Source organism: Acipenser ruthenus, chromosome 12 (assembly GCF_902713425.1).
Source record: "Acipenser ruthenus chromosome 12, fAciRut3.2 maternal haplotype, whole genome shotgun sequence".
Classification (NCBI taxonomy): domain Eukaryota; kingdom Metazoa; phylum Chordata; class Actinopteri; order Acipenseriformes; family Acipenseridae; genus Acipenser; species Acipenser ruthenus.
The window spans coordinates 42331632-42349801 of NC_081200.1; the positions used below are offsets into that span (position 1 = coordinate 42331632).

Genomic DNA, 18170 nt, shown 5'->3' on the forward strand with positions numbered 1-18170 from the left:
CAGTGTTTTGTTTTGTTTTATCCCTGATCCTCCTACGGTTTTATGTGATTTTCAGGAGAGGGCCTTCAGGACCCACATTTGGACGGAAAAATGAGAAGATTAAGCAGTAAGTCCTGGATTTTTATTAATATTTTATTGTGACCAGATGTTCCGATAGGAATGACGCCTGTGTGTGTGCTTGTGAGTGGAGTGGAGCGAGCGTGTGTGTGTGAGGCTGTGTCTGTGTGCGCATGTGTGTGGGAGTGGAGTGGAGTGGAGAGAGCAGTGTGTGTGTCTGAGTAGTGTGTGTGCCTGAGCAGTGCGTGTGTGTGTCTCAGTGTGTGTGCGTGAGCAGTGTGTGTCTCAGTGTGTGTGCCTGAGCAGTGCCTGTGTCTGAGCAGTGCGTGTGTGTGTCTGAGTAGTGTGTGTGTCTCAGCGTGTGTCTGAGCAGTGCGTGTGTGCGTGTGTGTGTCTCAGTGTGTGTGTCTGAGCAGTGCGTGTGTGTGTCTCAGTGTGTGTGTCTGAGCAGTGCGTGTGTGTGTGTGTGTCTCAGCGTGTGTGTCTGAGCAGTGCGTGTGTGTGTGTCTCAGTGTTTGTGTCTGAGCAGTGCGTGTGTGTGTCTCAGCGTGTGTCTGAGCAGTGCGTGTGTGTGTGTCTCAGTGTGTGTGTCTGAGCAGTGCGTGTGTGTGTGTGTGTGTGTGTGTGTGTCTCAGCGTGTGTCTGAGCAGTGCATGTGTGTGTGTGTGTCTCAGCGTGTGTCTGAGCAGTGCGTGTGTGTGTGTGTGTCTCAGTGTGTGTGTCTGAGCAGTGCGTATGTGTGTGTGTGTGTGTCTCAGCGTGTGTCTGAGCAGTGCGTGTGTGTGTGTGTGTGTCTCAGCGTGTGTCTGAGCAGTGCGTGTGTCTGAGCAGTGCGTGTGTGTGTGTGTGTGTCTCAGTGTGTGTGTCTGAGCAGTGCGTGTGTGTGTGTCTCAGTGTTTGTGTCTGAGCAGTGCGTGTGTGTGTCTCAGTGTGTGTGTCTGAGCAGTGCGTGTGTGTGTCTCAGTGTGTGTGTCTGAGCAGTGCGTGTGTGTGTGTGTGTCTCAGTGTGTGTGTCTGAGCAGTGCGTGTGTGTGTGTGTGTGTCTCAGCGTGTGTCTGAGCAGTGCGTGTGTGTGTGTGTGTCTCAGTGTGTGTGTCTGAGCAGTGCGTGTGTGTGTGTGTGTGTCTCAGCGTGTGTCTGAGCAGTGTGTGTGTGTGTGTGTGTCTCAGTGTGTGTGTCTGAGCAGTGCGTGTGTGTGTGTGTGTGTCTCAGCGTGTGTCTGAGCAGTGTGTGTGTGTGTGTGTGTCTCAGACTGTATTAGTATTTTTCCAGCACAGTTCGGGAATGAATTTTCTTTTTTATTATTAGTATTGTATAGTAATTGTGCCTGTGCTTGCTTTTGCCACATGCTGTTAAAATCAGAAGAGACTTTGATGAAAGTGCGTTGTGTGTGTCGCATGTGTGAAATGTTAAAACTGGCAGGTGAAACAATGAAACCAAACGCTTGGAGTGTGAACCGATTATCACTGGCATTCCCATCCTCCCCCGGGAGCAGTGAAGTTTCAATTGAAACAGGCCAGTGCGGTGCTGTGTGCTTCAGAGGGGCGAGAGCCGGGGTAAACAGAGTGCCGTGTGCTTCAGAGGGGCGAGAGCCGGGGTAAACAGAGTGCAGTGTGCTTCAGAGGGGCGAGAGCCGGGGTAAACAGAGTGCCGTGTGCTTCAGAGGGGAGAGAGCCGGGGTAAACAGAGTGCCGTGTGCTTCAGAGGGGAGAGAGCCGGGGTAAACAGAGTGCCGTGTGCTTCAGAGGGGCGAGAGCCGGGGTAAACAGAGTGCCGTGTGCTTCAGAGGGGCGAGAGCCGGGGTAAACAGAGTGCCGCGTGCTTCAGAGGGGCGAGAGCCGGGGTAAACAGAGTGCCGTGTGCTTCAGAGGGGCGAGAGCCGGGGTAAACAGAGTGCCGTGTGCTTCAGAGGGGCGAGAGCCGGGGTAAACAGAGTGCCGTGTGCTTCAGAGGGGCGAGAGCCGGGGTAAACAGAGTGCCGTGTGCTTCAGAGGGGCGAGAGCCGGGGTAAACAGAGTGCCGTGTGCTTCAGAGGGGCGAGAGCTGGGGTAAACAGAGTGCCGTGTGCTTCAGAGGGGCGAGAGCCGGGGTAAACAGAGTGCCGTGTGCTTCAGAGGGGCGAGAGCCAGGATAAACAGAGTGCTGTGTTCTTCAGAGGGGCGAGAGCCGGGGTAAACAGAGTGCCGTGTGCTTCAGAGGGGCGAGAGCCGGGGTAAACAGAGTGCCGTGTGCTTCAGAGGGGCGAGAGCCGGGGTAAACAGAGTGCCGTGTGCTTCAGAGGGGCGAGAGCCGGGGTAAACAGAGTGGCTCACTTAACAAGGGCCTTACAGGGAGCCTGGTGACTGGGAGCTGTCAATTCAGTTCTTATTTTCTTTAAGCTAAGGTCTCAATGCGCCGTGCAGGGCTGGCAGTTGTGTTCTAGCTGTGCATTGGTCCAATCAGGGCATGAAGTCTGTATTAAAACTCACTTGTTGTAAAAGTGTGTGGTTTTAACTTCCATTCATATTGCAGCATAACTATTGAACTGAGGCCCTTAAACAGTAAACTACTCGGCCAAGCTGTGAATGAACTAAATAAGTGAATTGTGGAGCATTGAAATACAGTATTGATATTTCCAGGGTCCATCTCTCTCTCTCTCAGAGTGCAGACCCAGGTGGATGAGGTGATTGATGTCATGCAAGAGAACATCACCAAGGTGATCGAGAGGGGAGAACGGCTGGACGACCTGCAGGACAAGTCTGGTAAGGACAGCGAGGGGTTAACTCTCAAAATCTCTCTCTCCCTCCGACTCGCAGCCTGCATATCCACCCTTATAAAAGTTTACCACAGTCATTTTGTACTAGGAGTCTTATTTCCATCCCTGTTTCTTCCTCGTTACTGTGCTTTTACTGTGGGACACTTTTATAAGGGTCTGCTGAGGAGCCAGGCTGCCAGGCTGTATCTCTGTCACTGCGCCTGATGTGATCGAGCGCTCCGTGTGAGAGCGGGACTGCCAGCTTCTCACCCTCACAGGCACCCAATGCTGTACCTGCCCTGTGAAAGCTGAGTCACTGACTGACTGACTCACTGACTGACTGACTGACTGACTGACTCCCTGACTCCCTGACTCACTGACTGACTGACTGACTGACTGACTCCCTGACTCCCTGACTGACTGACTTCCTGACTCACTGACTGACTGACTGACTCCCTGACTCACTGACTCACTGACTGACTCCCCGACTGACTGACTCCCTGACTCCCTGAATGACTCACTGACTCACTGACTCACTGACTCCCTGACTCCCTGACTGACTGACTTCCTGACTCACTGACTGACTGACTGACTCCCTGACTCACTGACTCACTGACTGACTCCCCGACTGACTGACTCCCTGACTCCCTGAATGACTCACTGACTGACTGACTCCCTGACTCCCTGACTCACTGACTGACTCACTGACTCACTGACTCCCTGACTCCCTGACTGACTGACTGACTGACTCCCTGACTCACTGACTGAATGACTCCCTGAATGACTCACTGACTCACTGACTGACTGACTGACTGACTGACTGACTCACTGACTGACTGACTGACTGACTGACTGACTCACTGACTGACTGACTGACTGACTGACTGACTCCCTGACTCCCTGACTGACTCCCTGACTGACTGACTCCTTGACTCACTCCCTGACTCCCTGACTGACTGACTCCTTGACTCACTCCCTGACTCCCTGACTCCCTGACTGACTCACTGACTCACTGACTGACTCCCTGACTCCCTGACTCCCTGACTCCCTGACTCACTGACTGACTCCCTGACTCCCTGACTCCCTGACTCCCTGACTCACTGACTCACTGACTCCCTGACTCACTGACAGACAGACAGGGTTGCAGACACAGGGCACAGTCTCCTGTGCACGCTGCTCCTCAGTTTGTGTGTCAGTGCTCCAGTTACAGCTGAGGGGTTGAAGCGATTCCCAGATGGAAGTGACTCTCTTGGAATTGTGTTTGCTGTGCAGCCTGCATGCTCCGTGCGTTTCTCATCCCGCGGCCCGTATGGTTTTGTAATTTGCTTTAATGATGTTTTTCATCAGTGGAGTAGGGGAGTGTGTTCAGATACTGCCTCCAGGTTCAGCCTGTGACATTAGCCCGCAGTGTTGTTTACATCAGAAAAGTGTTCTCCACTCTTCCTGGGCCAGTCCACATCAGCAAACATCTTCTGCACATAACCACTGCAGCTTTGAAAAACACATTCACAGTCACATTATTTTCCTAATTCCCTTTTATTTTGTATTATTTAGTTTAGGACTCCAGCTGTTGTTTCTCAAGCCAAGGAGTGCTGAGCGAATGCTGAATAGTATCCTGGTTCTTCTCCACCATGTGTTTTGTTTCAGTAACACACACTGACCGATCCCTCGCACATTTTATCGATGCACCAATGAAACGTACACCCAAGTAAATCAACTTTCCTTGTGTTTTCTATGTAAGGTGCCAGTTCTGTCACTACACTATAATGTTGTTGAGGCACAAACACTGGGATCCTTTACACAGTTCTGAGATGGGTCAGCTCCTAGGAGCCGGACGAGTGCTGATGGGCCGCAGGGCTCCTCTGGCATCAGCAAAGCAGCAGGCAGGAGGCATCGCCGGGCAGGCAGGCAGGAGGCATCGCCGGGCAGGCAGGAGGCATCGCCAGGCAGGCAGGCAGGCAGGAGGCATCGCCGGGCAGGCAGGAGGCATCGCCAGGCAGGCAGGCAGGCAGGAGGCATCGCCAGGCAGGCAGGAGGCATCGCCAGGCAGGCAGGCAGGAGGCATCGCCAGCCAGGCAGGCAGGCAGGAGGCATCGCCAGGCAGGCAGGCAGGCAGGAGGCATCACCGGGCAGGCAGGAGGCATCGCCAGGCAGGCAGGCAGGCAGGAGGCATCGCCAGGCAGGCAGGAGGCATCGCCAGGCAGGCAGGCAGGCAGGAGGCATCGCCAGGCAGGCAGGAGGCATCGCCAGGCAGGCAGGAGGCATCGCCAGCCAGGCAGGCAGGCAGGCAGGAGGCATCGCCGGGCAGGCAGGAGGCATCGCCAGGCAGGCAGGCAGGCAGGAGGCATCGCCAGGCAGGCAGGCAGGCAGGAGGCATCACCGGGCAGGCAGGAGGCATCGCCAGGCAGGCAGGCAGGCAGGAGGCATCGCCAGGCAGGTAGGCAGGCAGGCAGGAGGCATCGCCAGGCAGGTAGGCAGGCAGGCAGGAGGCATCGCCAGGCAGGTAGGCAGGCAGGCAGGAGGCATCGCCAGGCAGGCAGGCAGGAGGCATTGCCAGGCAGGCAGGCAGGCAGCCAGCCAGGCAGGCAGGAGGCATCGCCAGGCAGGCAGGAGGTATCGCCAGACAGGCAGGCAAGCAGGAGGCATCGCCAGACAGACAGGCAGGAGGCATCGCCAGACGCTTCACTGAATTGTCTGCTGGAGTTCTCCCCCAGGCATGTGTGTTGATTCTGTTTTGATTTCTGTTTTTCTTTCGCTCTCCAGAAAGCCTGTCAGATAACGCCTCGGCATTCAGCAGCCGAGCCAAGCAGCTGCGCAGGAGGATGTGGTGGAGAGAGTGCAAAGTGAGCAGCACCCCGTCTGTATCTCTATCTGTGTGTGTGTGTGTCTGTATCTCTGTGTGTCTGTATCTGTGTGTGTCTGTATCTCTGTGTGTCTGTATCTGTGTGTGTGTGTCTGTATCTGTGTGTGTCTGTATCTCTGTGTGTCTGTATCTGTGTGTGTGTGTCTGTATCTGTGTGTGTGTCTGTATCACTGTGTGTGTGTGTCTATCTCTGTGTCTATATCTGTGTGTGTGTCTGTATCTGTGTGTCTGTATCTATCTGTGTGTGTGTCTATCTGTGTGTGTGTCTGTATCTGTGTGTCTATATCTCTATCTGTCTCTATCTTGGTGTGTCTGTGTTCCTCTCTCGTGTGTGGAGTGCCTGATCGCTGTGTTCCTCTCTCGTGTGTGGAGTGCCTGATCGCTGTGTTCCTCTCTCGTGTGTGGAGTGCCTGATTGCTGTGTTCCTCTCTCGTGTGTGGAGTGCCTGATCGCTGTGTTCCTCTCTTGTAGATGAAGGCAATCGTAGCGCTGGTGGTGGTGGCCATCCTGCTGATCATCGTGGGTGAGTGACAGGGAGCTGCTCTGACAGACACACAGCCCGTCCCTGACAGACACACAGACACACAGCCCATCCCTGACAGACACACATCCCGTCCCTGACAGACACACAGCCCGTCCCTGACAGACACACAGCCTGTCCCTGACAGACACACAGCCCATCCCTGACAGACACACAGCCCGTCCCTCACAGACACACATCCTGTCCCTGACAGACACACATCCCATCCCTGACAGACACACAGCCCGTCCCTGACAGACACACAGCCCGTCCCTGACAGACACACAGCCCATCCCTGACAGACACACAGCCCGTCCCTGACAGGCACACAGCCCGTCCCTCACAGACACACAGCCCTTCCCTGACAGACACACAGCCCTTCCCTGACAGACACACAGCCCGTCCTTGACAGACACACAGCCCGTCCCTCACAGACACACAGCCCGTCCCTCACAGACACACTCCTACATACATACTATACTATGCAGTGCATCCCTGAATCCTTCCACAGCTTCAGGATATTCTTGCTGTGCTCACACATATACTAGCCGTCGGTCAGGTATAATAACGTCCAGCAAGTGAAATTAACAAGATAGACAAACATGTACAGTTTTACCTTGATAATTCGCCGTCTGATTTACACAGAAAAACATTGAAACCATAGAGTTAGTGAAGGGCCCTTATAATGCATATAAATAAGCAGGTAGGCACACAAGTATATGTTCATGTTTCCTGAAAAGCCAGTCTTGCATTAGTGACTGTGGATCTGTGTGTGTTTGTGTCTCTCCTCTAGTTCCTCTGATCCTGCGGTACCGTTAGTGCCAGGCTAGGAGGAGCCAGCAGGGGGCGCTGTGGCGGAGGACTCGTGGCTTCCCCTCTCCCCTCTCCCCTCTCCCCTGTATATTCAGCTCCAGTGCAGAACCAGGAAGAGACACTGCTGGGAATCAAATGAGAGATTTGCACCAATCAGGCAGGGAGAGCCAAGGACCTCAGCACTGTCCCTTTCCCAGTGACTCAACAATGGAAGAACGGACCAATCACAGTGTGCGGACCTCAGTGACTCAACAATGGAATAATCACTCAGCATCCACCAATCAGAGCCCTCCTTCCCAGCCCTCTGCCAATGAGCCTGCAGCCTCTACACCTCCCACCTCTACCAGTGGGGGGCACTGTGGAGCCGGCGCTGAAGACGCAGTGGGGGTGCAAGAACACTGCTGGGGTTCAATATGGATAACAAGGTCAAGTGTACATACCCCATATCTGTGTATAAAAAACAAATCATCTGGAACTGATGTTTACAATTTTACAGTCATGTGATATCTTACACTTTCTGTCCAATTGTTTTGTTTTGAGGAGACAATTCAAACAAAAAATAAATTTAAAAATAATAATAAATCCTGAATGTGTGACTGTGCCAGGGGGAGTTTAAAAAAACAAAGCAAACCAGACACTACTGTAAGAGTGAAGCTCATCTCTACCAGACAGTACTGTGAGAGTGAAGCTCATCTCTACCAGACACTACTGTGAGAGTGAAGCTCATCTCTACCAGACACTACTGTGAGAGTGAAGCTCATCTCTACCACACAGTACTGTAAGAGTGAAGCTCATCTCTACCAGACAGTACTGTGAGAGTGAAGCTCATCTCTACCAGACAGTACTGTAAGAGTGAAGCTCATCTCTACCAGACAGTACTGTGAGAGTGAAGCTCATCTCTACCAGACAGTACTGTAAGAGTGAAGCTCATCTCTACCAGACAGTACTGTGAGAGTGAAGCTCATCTCTACCAGACAGTACTGTAAGAGTGAAGCTCATCTCTACCACACAGTACTGTGAGAGTGAAGCTCATCTCTACCAGACAGTACTGTGAGAGTGAAGCCCATCTCTACCAGACAGTACTGTGAGAGTGAAGCTCATCTCTACCAGACAGTACTGTAAGAGTGAAGCTCATCTCTACCAGACACTACTGTAAGAGTGAAGCTCATCTCTACCAGACAGTACTGTGAGAGTGAAGCTCATCTCTACCACACAGTACTGTGAGAGTGAAGCTCATCTCTACCACACAGTACTGTGAGAGTGAAGCTCATCTCTACCAGACAGTACTGTGAGAGTGAAGCTCATCTCTACCAGACACTACTGTAAGAGTGAAGCTCATCTCTACCAGACACTACTGTGAGAGTGAAGCTCATCTCTACCAGACAGTACTGTGAGAGTGAAGCTCATCTCTACCAGACAGTACTGTGAGAGTGAAGCTCATCTCTACCAGACAGTACTGAGAGTGAAGCTCATCTCTACCAGACACTACTGTGAGTGAAGCTCATCTCTACCAGACAGTACTGTAAGAGTGAAGCTCATCTCTACCAGACAGTACTGTGAGAGTGAAGCTCATCTCTACCAGACAGTACTGTAAGAGTGAAGCTCATCTCTACCACACAGTATTGTAAGAGTGAAGCTCATCTCTACCAGACAGTACTGTAAGAGTGAAGCTCATCTCTACCAGACAGTACTGTGAGAGTGAAGCCCATCTCTACCAGACAGTACTGTAAGAGTGAAGCTCATCTCTACCAGACAGTACTGTGAGAGTGAAGCTCATCTCTACCAGACAGTACTGTAAGAGTGAAGCTCATCTCTACCAGACAGTACTGTAAGAGTGAAGCTCATCTCTACCAGACAGTACTGTGAGAGTGAAGCTCATCTCTACCACACAGTACTGTAAGAGTGAAGCTCATCTCTACCAGACACTACTGTAAGAGTGAAGCTCATCTCTACCACACAGTACTGTAAGAGTGAAGCTCATCTCTACCAGACAGTACTGTAAGAGTGAAGCCCATCTCTACCAGACAGTACTGTGAGAGTGAAGCTCATCTCTACCAGACAGTACTGTAAGAATGAAGCTCATCTCTACCACACAGTACTGTAAGAGTGAAGCTCATCTCTACCAGACAGTACTGTGAGAGTGAAGCTCATCTCTACCACACAGTACTGTAAGAGTGAAGCTCATCTCTACCAGACACTACTGTAAGAGTGAAGCTCATCTCTACCACACAGTACTGTAAGAGTGAAGCTCATCTCTACCAGACAGTACTGTGAGAGTGAAGCTCATCTCTACCAGACAGTACTGTAAGAGTGAAGCTCATCTCTACCAGACAGCACTGTAAGAGTGAAGCTCATCTCTACCAGACACTACTGTGAGAGTGAAGCTCATCTCTACCAGACAGTACTGTAAGAATGAAGCTCATCTCTACCAGACACTACTGTGAGAGTGAAGCTCATCTCTACCAGACAGTACTGTAAGAGTGAAGCTCATCTCTACCAGACAGTACTGTGAGAGTGAAGCCCATCTCTACCAGACACTACTGTAAGAGTGAAGCTCATCTCTACCAGACAGTACTGTAAGAGTGAAGCTCATCTCTACCAGACAGTACTGTGAGAGTGAAGCTCATCTCTACCAGACAGTAGTGTAAGAGTGAAGCTCATCTCTACCAGACAGTACTGTAAGAGTGAAGCTCATCTCTACCAGACAGTACTGTGAGAGTGAAGCTCATCTCTACCAGACACTACTGTAAGAGTGAAGCTCATCTCTACCACACAGTACTGTAAGAGTGAAGCTCATCTCTACCAGACACTACTGTAAGAGTGAAGCTCATCAGTACCACAGTACTGTGAGAGTGAAGCTCATCTCTACCACAGTACTGTAAGAGTGAAGCTCATCTCTACCAGACACTACTGTAACAGTGAAGCTCATCTCTACCAGACAGTACTGTAAGAGTGAAGCTCATCTCTACCAGACAGTACTGTAAGAGTGAAGCTCATCTCTACCAGACACTACTGTAAGAGTGAAGCTCATCTCTACCAGACAGTACTGTAAGAGTGAAGCTCATCTCTACCACAGTACTGTGAGAGTGAAGCTCATCTCTACCACAGTACTGTAAGAGTGAAGCTCATCTCTACCAGACAGTACTGTAAGAGTGAAGCTCATCTCTACCAGACAGTACTGTAAGAGTGAAGCTCATCTCTACCAGACAGTACTGTGAGAGTGAAGCCCATCTCTACCAGACAGTACTGTAAGAGTGAAGCCCATCTCTACCAGACAGTACTGTAAGAGTGAAGCTCATCTCTAACAGACAGTACTGTGAGAGTGAAGCTCATCTCTAACAGACAGTACTGCGAGAGTGAAGCTCATCTCTACCAGACAGTACTGCAAGAGTGAAGCTCATCTCTACCAGACAGTACTGTAAGAGTGAAGCTCATCTCTACCACAGTACTGTGAGAGTGAAGCTCATCTCTACCACAGTACTGTAAGAGTGAAGCTCATCTCTACCAGACAGTACTGTAACAGTGAAGCCCATCTCTACCACACAGTACTGTAAGAGTGAAGCCCATGCTCTTGTTCTTCTTCCCCAGAGCAGTCCCAGTCCTCTGAACACAGCACATCACTTTCACTGTGCTTTACTCCACTAATGTTGTGTTTTATGCTATACCCCCCCATCTACAGTAAAATAGAAGACTTTTACAAATTGCTGTGCACAGGGCCTGCCAGTGAATTAACCACCTTATTAAGTTCTGGAGGAGTGCTGTGGTATAGTTGGCGAGTCCAGCAGCTGTCATTGTTCATGTCGCATCTGAAGGCACAGCACTCTGAATGAAGGCTAGCACTGGAGCCCCCCCAGTCTGCAGAATCTCGCATCATCACCATTGTGTTTAGGTAGATTATATAAAGTATGTGTCTATGCTGTTGAAAGTATTCAGGCATCGCTCGGTAATGAGAAAGGGTTTGATCTGTTTTTTGGTGGTTTGTTTTTCTTTAAATAAAGTCATTTCAATGTGACCCGTTATCCCCTCTCTCTGTGATATGAATGTGTGATTTGTTCTCTTGCTGCGCTGCTTCGGCAGTCAGTCCGTTAGAGAGGTGGGTCTGGGGTCTGAGAGATGACACAGACAGGGTTTGTTCTCATCACAAGGATGGAGAACGCACACTAACAGGGTTATAAAGCAGCTACGAAAGTGACACACTGAAACGTGCACGCCGATGGTACTGAAGCATCCTTTAACCTCCAGGTGGAATACCTTCAACTGGCAGTGTTCAAATCAGGCCAAAACCATGTTTTACAAACACAAGTAACTATCAAACTAACCCTGATCATATTAATCTCTTTGGTGCATGAGGCTGGAAGCCGCTGCCTTTGTAATGCTGCCAGCTACGGTCTGCCAGCTGGCAGAAGGCAGTTTCCTGTTTTTATTACTGAAGGACCATCCCGGGATTGAGACTGTTCGCACAGTTCCGTTTTCGAGGGGAGGTGGAGATTGTGCAGGAGCGTTCCCGTAAGCAGTCAGAGTTTCCAGTAACCGTCAGACAGACGTGTTGTTAAACATCAGCCCTGCAGTGCAGTTCAGCCTCATTGCATCAGCCCTGCAGTGCAGTGCAGCCTCATTGCATCAGCCCTGCAGTGCAGGTCAGTCTCATTGCATCAGCACTGTAGTGCAGGTCAGTCTCATTGCATCAGCCCTGCAGTGCAGTGCAGTGCAGCCTCATTGCATCAGTCCTGCAGTGCAGTGCAGCCTCATTGCATCAGCCCTGCAGTGCAGTGCAGCCTCATTGCATCAGCCCTGCAGTGCAGTGCAGCCTCATTGCATCAGCCCTGCAGTGCAGGTCAGTCTCATTGCATCAGCCCTGCAGTGCAGTGCAGCCTCATTGCATCAGCCCTGCAGTGCAGTGCAGCCTCATTGCATCAGCCCTGCAGTGCAGTTCAGCCTCAGTGCATCAGCCCTGCAGTGCAGGTCAGTCTCATTGCATCAGCCCTGCAGTGCAGTGCAGCCTCATTGCATCAGCCCTGCAGTGCAGGTCAGTCTCATTGCATCAGCCCTGCAGTGCAGTGCAGCCTCATTGCATCAGCCCTGCAGTGCAGGTCAGTCTCATTGCATCAGCCCTGCAGTGCAGTGCAGCCTCATTGCATCAGCCCTGCAGTGCAGTGCAGCCTCATTGCATCAGCCCTGCAGTGCAGTGCAGCCTCATTGCATCAGCCCTGCAGTGCAGTGCAGCCTCATTGCATCAGCCCTGCAGTGCAGGTCAGTCTCATTGCATCAGCCCTGCAGTGCAGGTCAGTCTCATTGCATCAGCCCTGCAGTGCAGTGCAGCCTCATTGCATCAGCCCTGCAGTGCAGGTCAGTCTCATTGCATCAGCCCTGCAGTGCAGGTCAGCACATTCCCCGTCCCGCTCCGAGGGCAGTCGGGTGTTTCCCCGTCCCGCTCCGAGGGCAGTCGGGTGTTTCCCCGTCCCGCTCCGAGGGCAGTCGGGGGTGTTTCCCCGTCCCGCTCCGAGGGCAGTCGGGTGTTTCCCCGTCCCGCTCCGAGGGCAGTCGGGTGTTTCCCCGTCCCGCTCCCAGGGCAGTCGGGTGTTTCCCCGTCCCGCTCCCAGGGCAGTCGGGTGTTTCCCCGTCCCGCTCCCAGGGCAGTCGGGTGTTTCCCCGTCCCGCTCCCAGGGCAGTCGGGTGTTTCCCCGTCCCGCTCCCAGGGCAGTCGGGTGTTTCCCTGTCCTGCTCCGAGGGCAGTCGGGTGTTTCCCCGTCCCGCTCCGAGGGCAGTGGACTGGAATGTGCCGTTTTAAACCACCAGCTTGAGTTACTGTGAGGGGCTCTGAAACAGCTCTGACCTGCAGTGGGTCCCGAGTGCATGAGCAGTGCATGGGAGAGGAGGGGGGGCACCAGAGAGGGCTTCCTCACCCCCCCAGATCCAGATCCAGATCCCGCAGGAATGCGCAGGCCAGCAGTAAGCAGACCTGGCGTGCTATTAATATTGAGACCGAAGGACGCCGAGCCCTGGAATTTATCCAATGAAAGCCAGGCTGCGGATACAGAATACAGCAGAGATCTAAAGACATGGCTTTCCCTCGGAGAGGCTGGGAGCCCTTGCACTGAATCAATGCACCCTGGCGCTGTCACTGCTCTGCGGACAGACACACACAGACACAGACACAGACACAGACACACACACACATACACACACACATACAGACACAGACAGACACACAGACGCACACACATACAGACAGACAGACACACACAAAGACTCACACAGACAGACACACACAAAGACAGACAGAAAGACAGACACACAGACAGACAGACAGACAGACAGACAGAAAGACAGACAGACTGCTGTCGCCCTGCAAACTGTCTCCAGGGTGAACCTCGATCCCTATGCTGAGGGCTGGGAGGCTGCTGCTATTTCTTGCTGCTCTGGGTGATTCATATTGTCAGTGGCAGGAGTTTCCAGTCCTTTCTTTCACAGTGGGCTGTAAAGAAGCCCTTCTCAGTGGTGTGTCTTTAAGAAATCCCAAACAACAATTCTGAAATGCTGCTGCCAATCCATCGCTTGAAAAAACAGCCCAAACCCAACCCCGCCCCCCAAACCCAACCCCGCCCCCAACCTGTATAAATATACCCAGTCCAGCCTCTCACACTGACAGACAGAGGTGCAGAGCAAAGGAGCAGGAGGCAGACACACTCAGCAGCTACAGAATACAGACAGACAGACAGACAGAAGGACTTTCAGTCTATAGACAGAGGAAGGGACACCAAGCACAGCCCAGGGATCAAGCCGAGACACAGAGAGAGCTACAGAGACACAGGGACAGCTAGAGAGACACAGGGAGAGCTAGAGAGACACAGAGAGAGGGAGAGTGAGGGAGCACGGTTTGTTTTACCAGCTTGTGTTTCCTCTCCAGTCTAGAGAGAGATAGAGATACACAGAGAGACACAGGGAGAGCTAGAGAGACACAGAGAGACACAGAGAGGGTTCACCTCGCCAGGAATCATGTTGTGGAAGCTGTTCCTGGCTGCCTGTGTGTCCTCCGTCCTGCAGGGGACGCTGTGCAGCACTGCCTCTCTGCACAGAGCTAACGACGGGGGCGGCCGCTGCCTCTACACCTTCACCGTGCCGAGCCCTGCGGAGCACAGCTGCCCCGAGCCAGCCGCGGAGCAGGAGCTCAGCCGACAGGGGGCGCTGCAACGCACAGAGATGGAGGCCCTGCAGACACGACTGGGCCTGCTGGAGGCGCTGGTGAGCCGGCTGGCAGGGCCGGGAGGGGCCGTGGGGCAGGACGGGGGTCTGGAAGCAGCATACAGCGCCGCCATGAGGGAGAAGACTGAACTGCAGCGGGAGAGGGACAGGCTGGAGGCTGAGAGGCAGGAGCTGCAGAGCAGAGTGGACAGGCTGGGGCAGGAGAACAGCCGACTTAGACTGGGGCAGTGCGGCTTCCCTGAGACCCCCCTCCGGGACCCTGACCAGAGACCCCCCGACAGTGAGTACTAAACACACGCACACACACACACCCACCCCCCTCTCAACACCCACACCCACTCACCCACTCCCCTCTCAACACATACACCCCCCCTCAACTATTATGGGTTTTGTCATTATGTTAATTGATATTAATATGATTGTTGGTGGTGGTGGTGTTATTACAATTATTTCTAATATTTGTATAGGTGTTGTTATTATAATAATGATTCTTGTCATTATTAGCATATGCATTGTTCTTGTTAGAATTGGTATTATTACTATTACTCTCCTCCTCTCCTCTCCTCTTCCAGTTGCATGCACTCCTCCTCTCCTTTCCTCCTCCTCTTCCAGTTGCATGCACTCCTCTCCCAGTTGCATGCACTCTGACTCTCCTCTCCCAGTTGCATGCACTCTGACTCTCCTCTCCCAGTTGCAGGCACTCTGACTCTCCTCTCCTCTCCTCTTCCAGTTGCATGCACTCTGACTCTCCTCTCCTCCTCTTCCAGTTGCATGCACTCTGACTCTCCTCTTCCAGTTGCATGCACTCTGACTCTCCTCTTCCTCTCCTCTTCCTCTCCCAGTTGCATGCACTCTGACTCTCCTCTCCTCTCCTCTCCCAGTTGCATGCACTCTGACTCTCCTCTCCTCTCCCAGTTGCATGCACTCTGACTCTCCTCTCCTCTCCTCTCCCAGTTGCATGCACTCTGACTCTCCTCTCCTCTTCCAGTTGCATGCACTCTGACTCTCCTCTCCTCTCCTCTCCCAGTTGCATGCACTCTGACTCTCCTCTTCCAGTTGCATGCACTCTGACTCTCCTCTCTGGCTCTTCTCTTCCCTCGGTCTCTGATCGTTAAACACTTGAGGAATTTTATATTTCAGTCCTGGAATTATCCCTGCCCAACACTAGGTGGCTGTGTTTCCAGCGCACACACAGGGTCTGGTTTCTAATGCTCACACAACACTTAGATCAGTTAGTTTTTTGTCCTTTTTTGCACAGAATTCATAAATAAACAGCATCTGTAACAGATTCAGCAACGTCACCTCCACCCCTCCGTCTCACTCCCTCTCTGTCTCAGTCTCACCCCCTCTCCGTCTCACTCTCACCCCCTCTCTATCTCACTCCCTCAGGCTCCAGTCTGGATTACAGCAGCCCCAGGTTCCAGGAGTTCAAATCGGAGGTGACAGAGGTGCGGGCCCCCACCCACAGTGACAGCACAGGTACAGACCCCCCCCCCCTCGAGTGACAGGTACAGTACAGACCCCCACCCCAGAGTGACAGCACAGGTACAGACCCCCCCCCCCCCCCACAGAGGGACAGCACAGGTACAGACCCCCCCCCCCCCACAGAGGGACAGCAAAGGTACAGACCCCCCCCCCCCCCCACAGAGGGACAGCACAGGTACAGCTCTTTGCCTTCCTCTGTCGCTGCTTCGGTCAACATTTTTAAATCAAGATTAAAGACTCATTTTTATAGATCAGCTTTTTTAACCTAACCTCATTTTGATCTGCTAACTTTGTATTGTGTTTGTTCTTATTTATTTTATTTTTGTCCTATCTAGATATTTGCTATGTATTGTTATTATTACTCTCATTGTATTTTATTAATATCGGTCTTGTTTCTTGATCATGATACATACTGTCTGTAAAGCGCTTTGAGATTCCGTGGTATGGTAAGGCACTACATAAATAAAATAAAAGAAATGTACACAAAACATCGAGACAGCTGCGTCGATACTGATCCCCCTCCCCTCCCTCTTCCCCTTCTCTCCCCCCCTCCCTTTCTCCCCCAGGCTGTGGTGAGCTGGTGTGGCTGGGTGAGCCGGAGAGTCACCGGAAGGCAGACAGCATCTCTGGGAAGTACGGTGTGTGGATGCAGGACCCCGAGCCGGTGCCCCTCTACGGACCCGAGATGACGTGGCGCCTGGACGCGGTGGGCAGCGCGGTGCGGCAGCTCTTCGGCTATGAGGACCTCAAGCAGCTCTCCCGCGGCTTCCCCAGCAAGGTGCTCCTGCTGCCCGAGTCCGTGGAGAGCACCGGGGCCGTAGTGTACCGGGGCTCACTCTACTACCAGCGCCGCAAATCCCGCACCCTCCTCCGCTACGACCTGCGCACGGAGAGCGTGGCCGCCCGCAGGGAGCTACCCCATGCCGGCTTCCACGGGCAGTACCCCTACTCCTGGGGCGGCTACACCGACATCGACCTGGCCGTGGATGAGACGGGGCTCTGGGCCATTTACAGCACCAGCAAGGCCAAGGGTGCCATCGTGCTGTCCCGGCTGGATCCTGACAGCCTGGAGGTGCTGCACAGCTGGGAGACCAGCGTGCGCAAGCAGTCCGTCGCCAACGCCTTCGTGATCTGCGGCACGCTCTACACCGTGGCCAGCTACACCATGCCCAACACCACGGTGAACTACAGCTACAGCACGGAGAGCGGGCACGGCCGGGCGCTCAGCATCCCCTTCCTGAACCGCTACCGTTACAACAGCATGATCGACTACAACCCGGCCCGCAGGCAGCTCTTCTCCTGGGACAACTACCACATGGTGACCTACGACGTGCGGCTCGGCACGGTGTGAGAGCCCTGCCCCTCACACCCGACCCCCGACCCCACTCCCTCACACCCGAACCCCGACCCCACTCCCTCACACCCGAACCCCGACCCCACTCCCACGCACCCGAACCCCGACCCCACTCCCTCACACCCGAACCCCGACCCCACTCCCACGCACCCGAACCCCGACCCCACTCCCTCGCACCCGAACCCCGACCCCACTCCCACGTACCCGACCCCACTCCCACGTACCCGACCCCACTCCCTCACACCCAAACCCCGACCCCACTCCCACGCACCCGACCCCACTCCCTCACACCCTCACCCCGACCCCACTCCCTCACACCCGAACCCCGACCCCACTCCCTCGCACCCGAACCCCGACCCCACTCCCACGTACCCGACCCCACTCCCACGTACCCGACCCCACTCCCTCACACCCAAACCCCGACCCCACTCCCTCACACCCAAACCCCGACCCCACTCCCTCGCACCCGACCCCACTCCCTCACACCCTTGTTTTCTAGCTGGTCGGATGGTAGGGCAGGTTTGGCTCCGAGCCGAGTCAGGACTCTTTGAAGGGGATTGAAAAGCAAAGTGAATCTGTTTTGTTGTATAATTTGTGTTGTTGTTTAGTTGTGTGTGCTGGGAGCAGCGCAGTGTGTTTATGTTATGCTACTCTAAGCCGTGGCAGAGGGTTATATCAATGTATTTAATACTGTTATGTTTTGACATCTAGAAATACTCACAGGCAAACATTTTCACTAAAAGTCCTTTCCCGATGCCACCAAGTTAAAGAATCACCAAACCTACAAATCTTAATGAATTTATTTTCTAATATACATATATACACATACATATATAAATATACACAAACATATACATATATATACATACATATACACACAGACTTTCAACTGCTTCCTGTTTGCTGTAAATGAATACTGGATTAAGTAAATAAATAAACAAACACGACTATATACTGGTCTGGAGCCTTGCTTGCCATGTGTGTGTGTGTCAGTGCATGTGTGTGTCTGTCTGTGTGTGTGTGTGTGTGCGTGGGGGGGTGAGGAGGGAGGGGGTGTGTGTGCGTGGGGGGGGTGAGGAGGGAGGGTGTGTGTGTGCGTGGGGGGGGTGAGCAGGGAGGGTGTGTGTGTGCGTGGGGGGGG

General features: G+C 53.0%; 2 protein-coding genes across 3 annotated transcripts in view; both read left to right on the top strand.

The window, feature by feature from the left end:
- Window positions 1-11013, top strand: part of LOC117400276 (vesicle-associated membrane protein 4) — a 26830-nt gene extending 15817 nt beyond the window's left edge. For both annotated transcript variants that reach the window (XM_059035221.1, XM_059035222.1), the window contains exons 4-8: window positions 56-106; window positions 2698-2798; window positions 5555-5634; window positions 6126-6177; window positions 6968-11013. In XM_059035221.1, coding sequence (XP_058891204.1) covers window positions 56-106; window positions 2698-2798; window positions 5555-5634; window positions 6126-6177; window positions 6968-6993 — 310 coding nt within the window. In that variant the 3' untranslated portion in view covers window positions 6994-11013. The remainder of the gene's footprint in view (window positions 1-55; window positions 107-2697; window positions 2799-5554; window positions 5635-6125; window positions 6178-6967) is intronic.
- Window positions 11014-13618: 2605 nt separating this feature from the next.
- On the top strand, window positions 13619-17979 carry LOC131740128 (myocilin-like). The gene is made up of 3 exons (XM_059035224.1): window positions 13619-14470; window positions 15580-15669; window positions 16242-17979. Exons 1-3 carry the CDS (start codon window positions 13984-13986, stop codon window positions 17024-17026), a joined length of 1362 nt encoding a protein of 453 aa, XP_058891207.1. The 5' UTR covers window positions 13619-13983; the 3' UTR covers window positions 17027-17979.
- The last annotated feature ends 191 nt before the right edge of the window (window positions 17980-18170 follow it).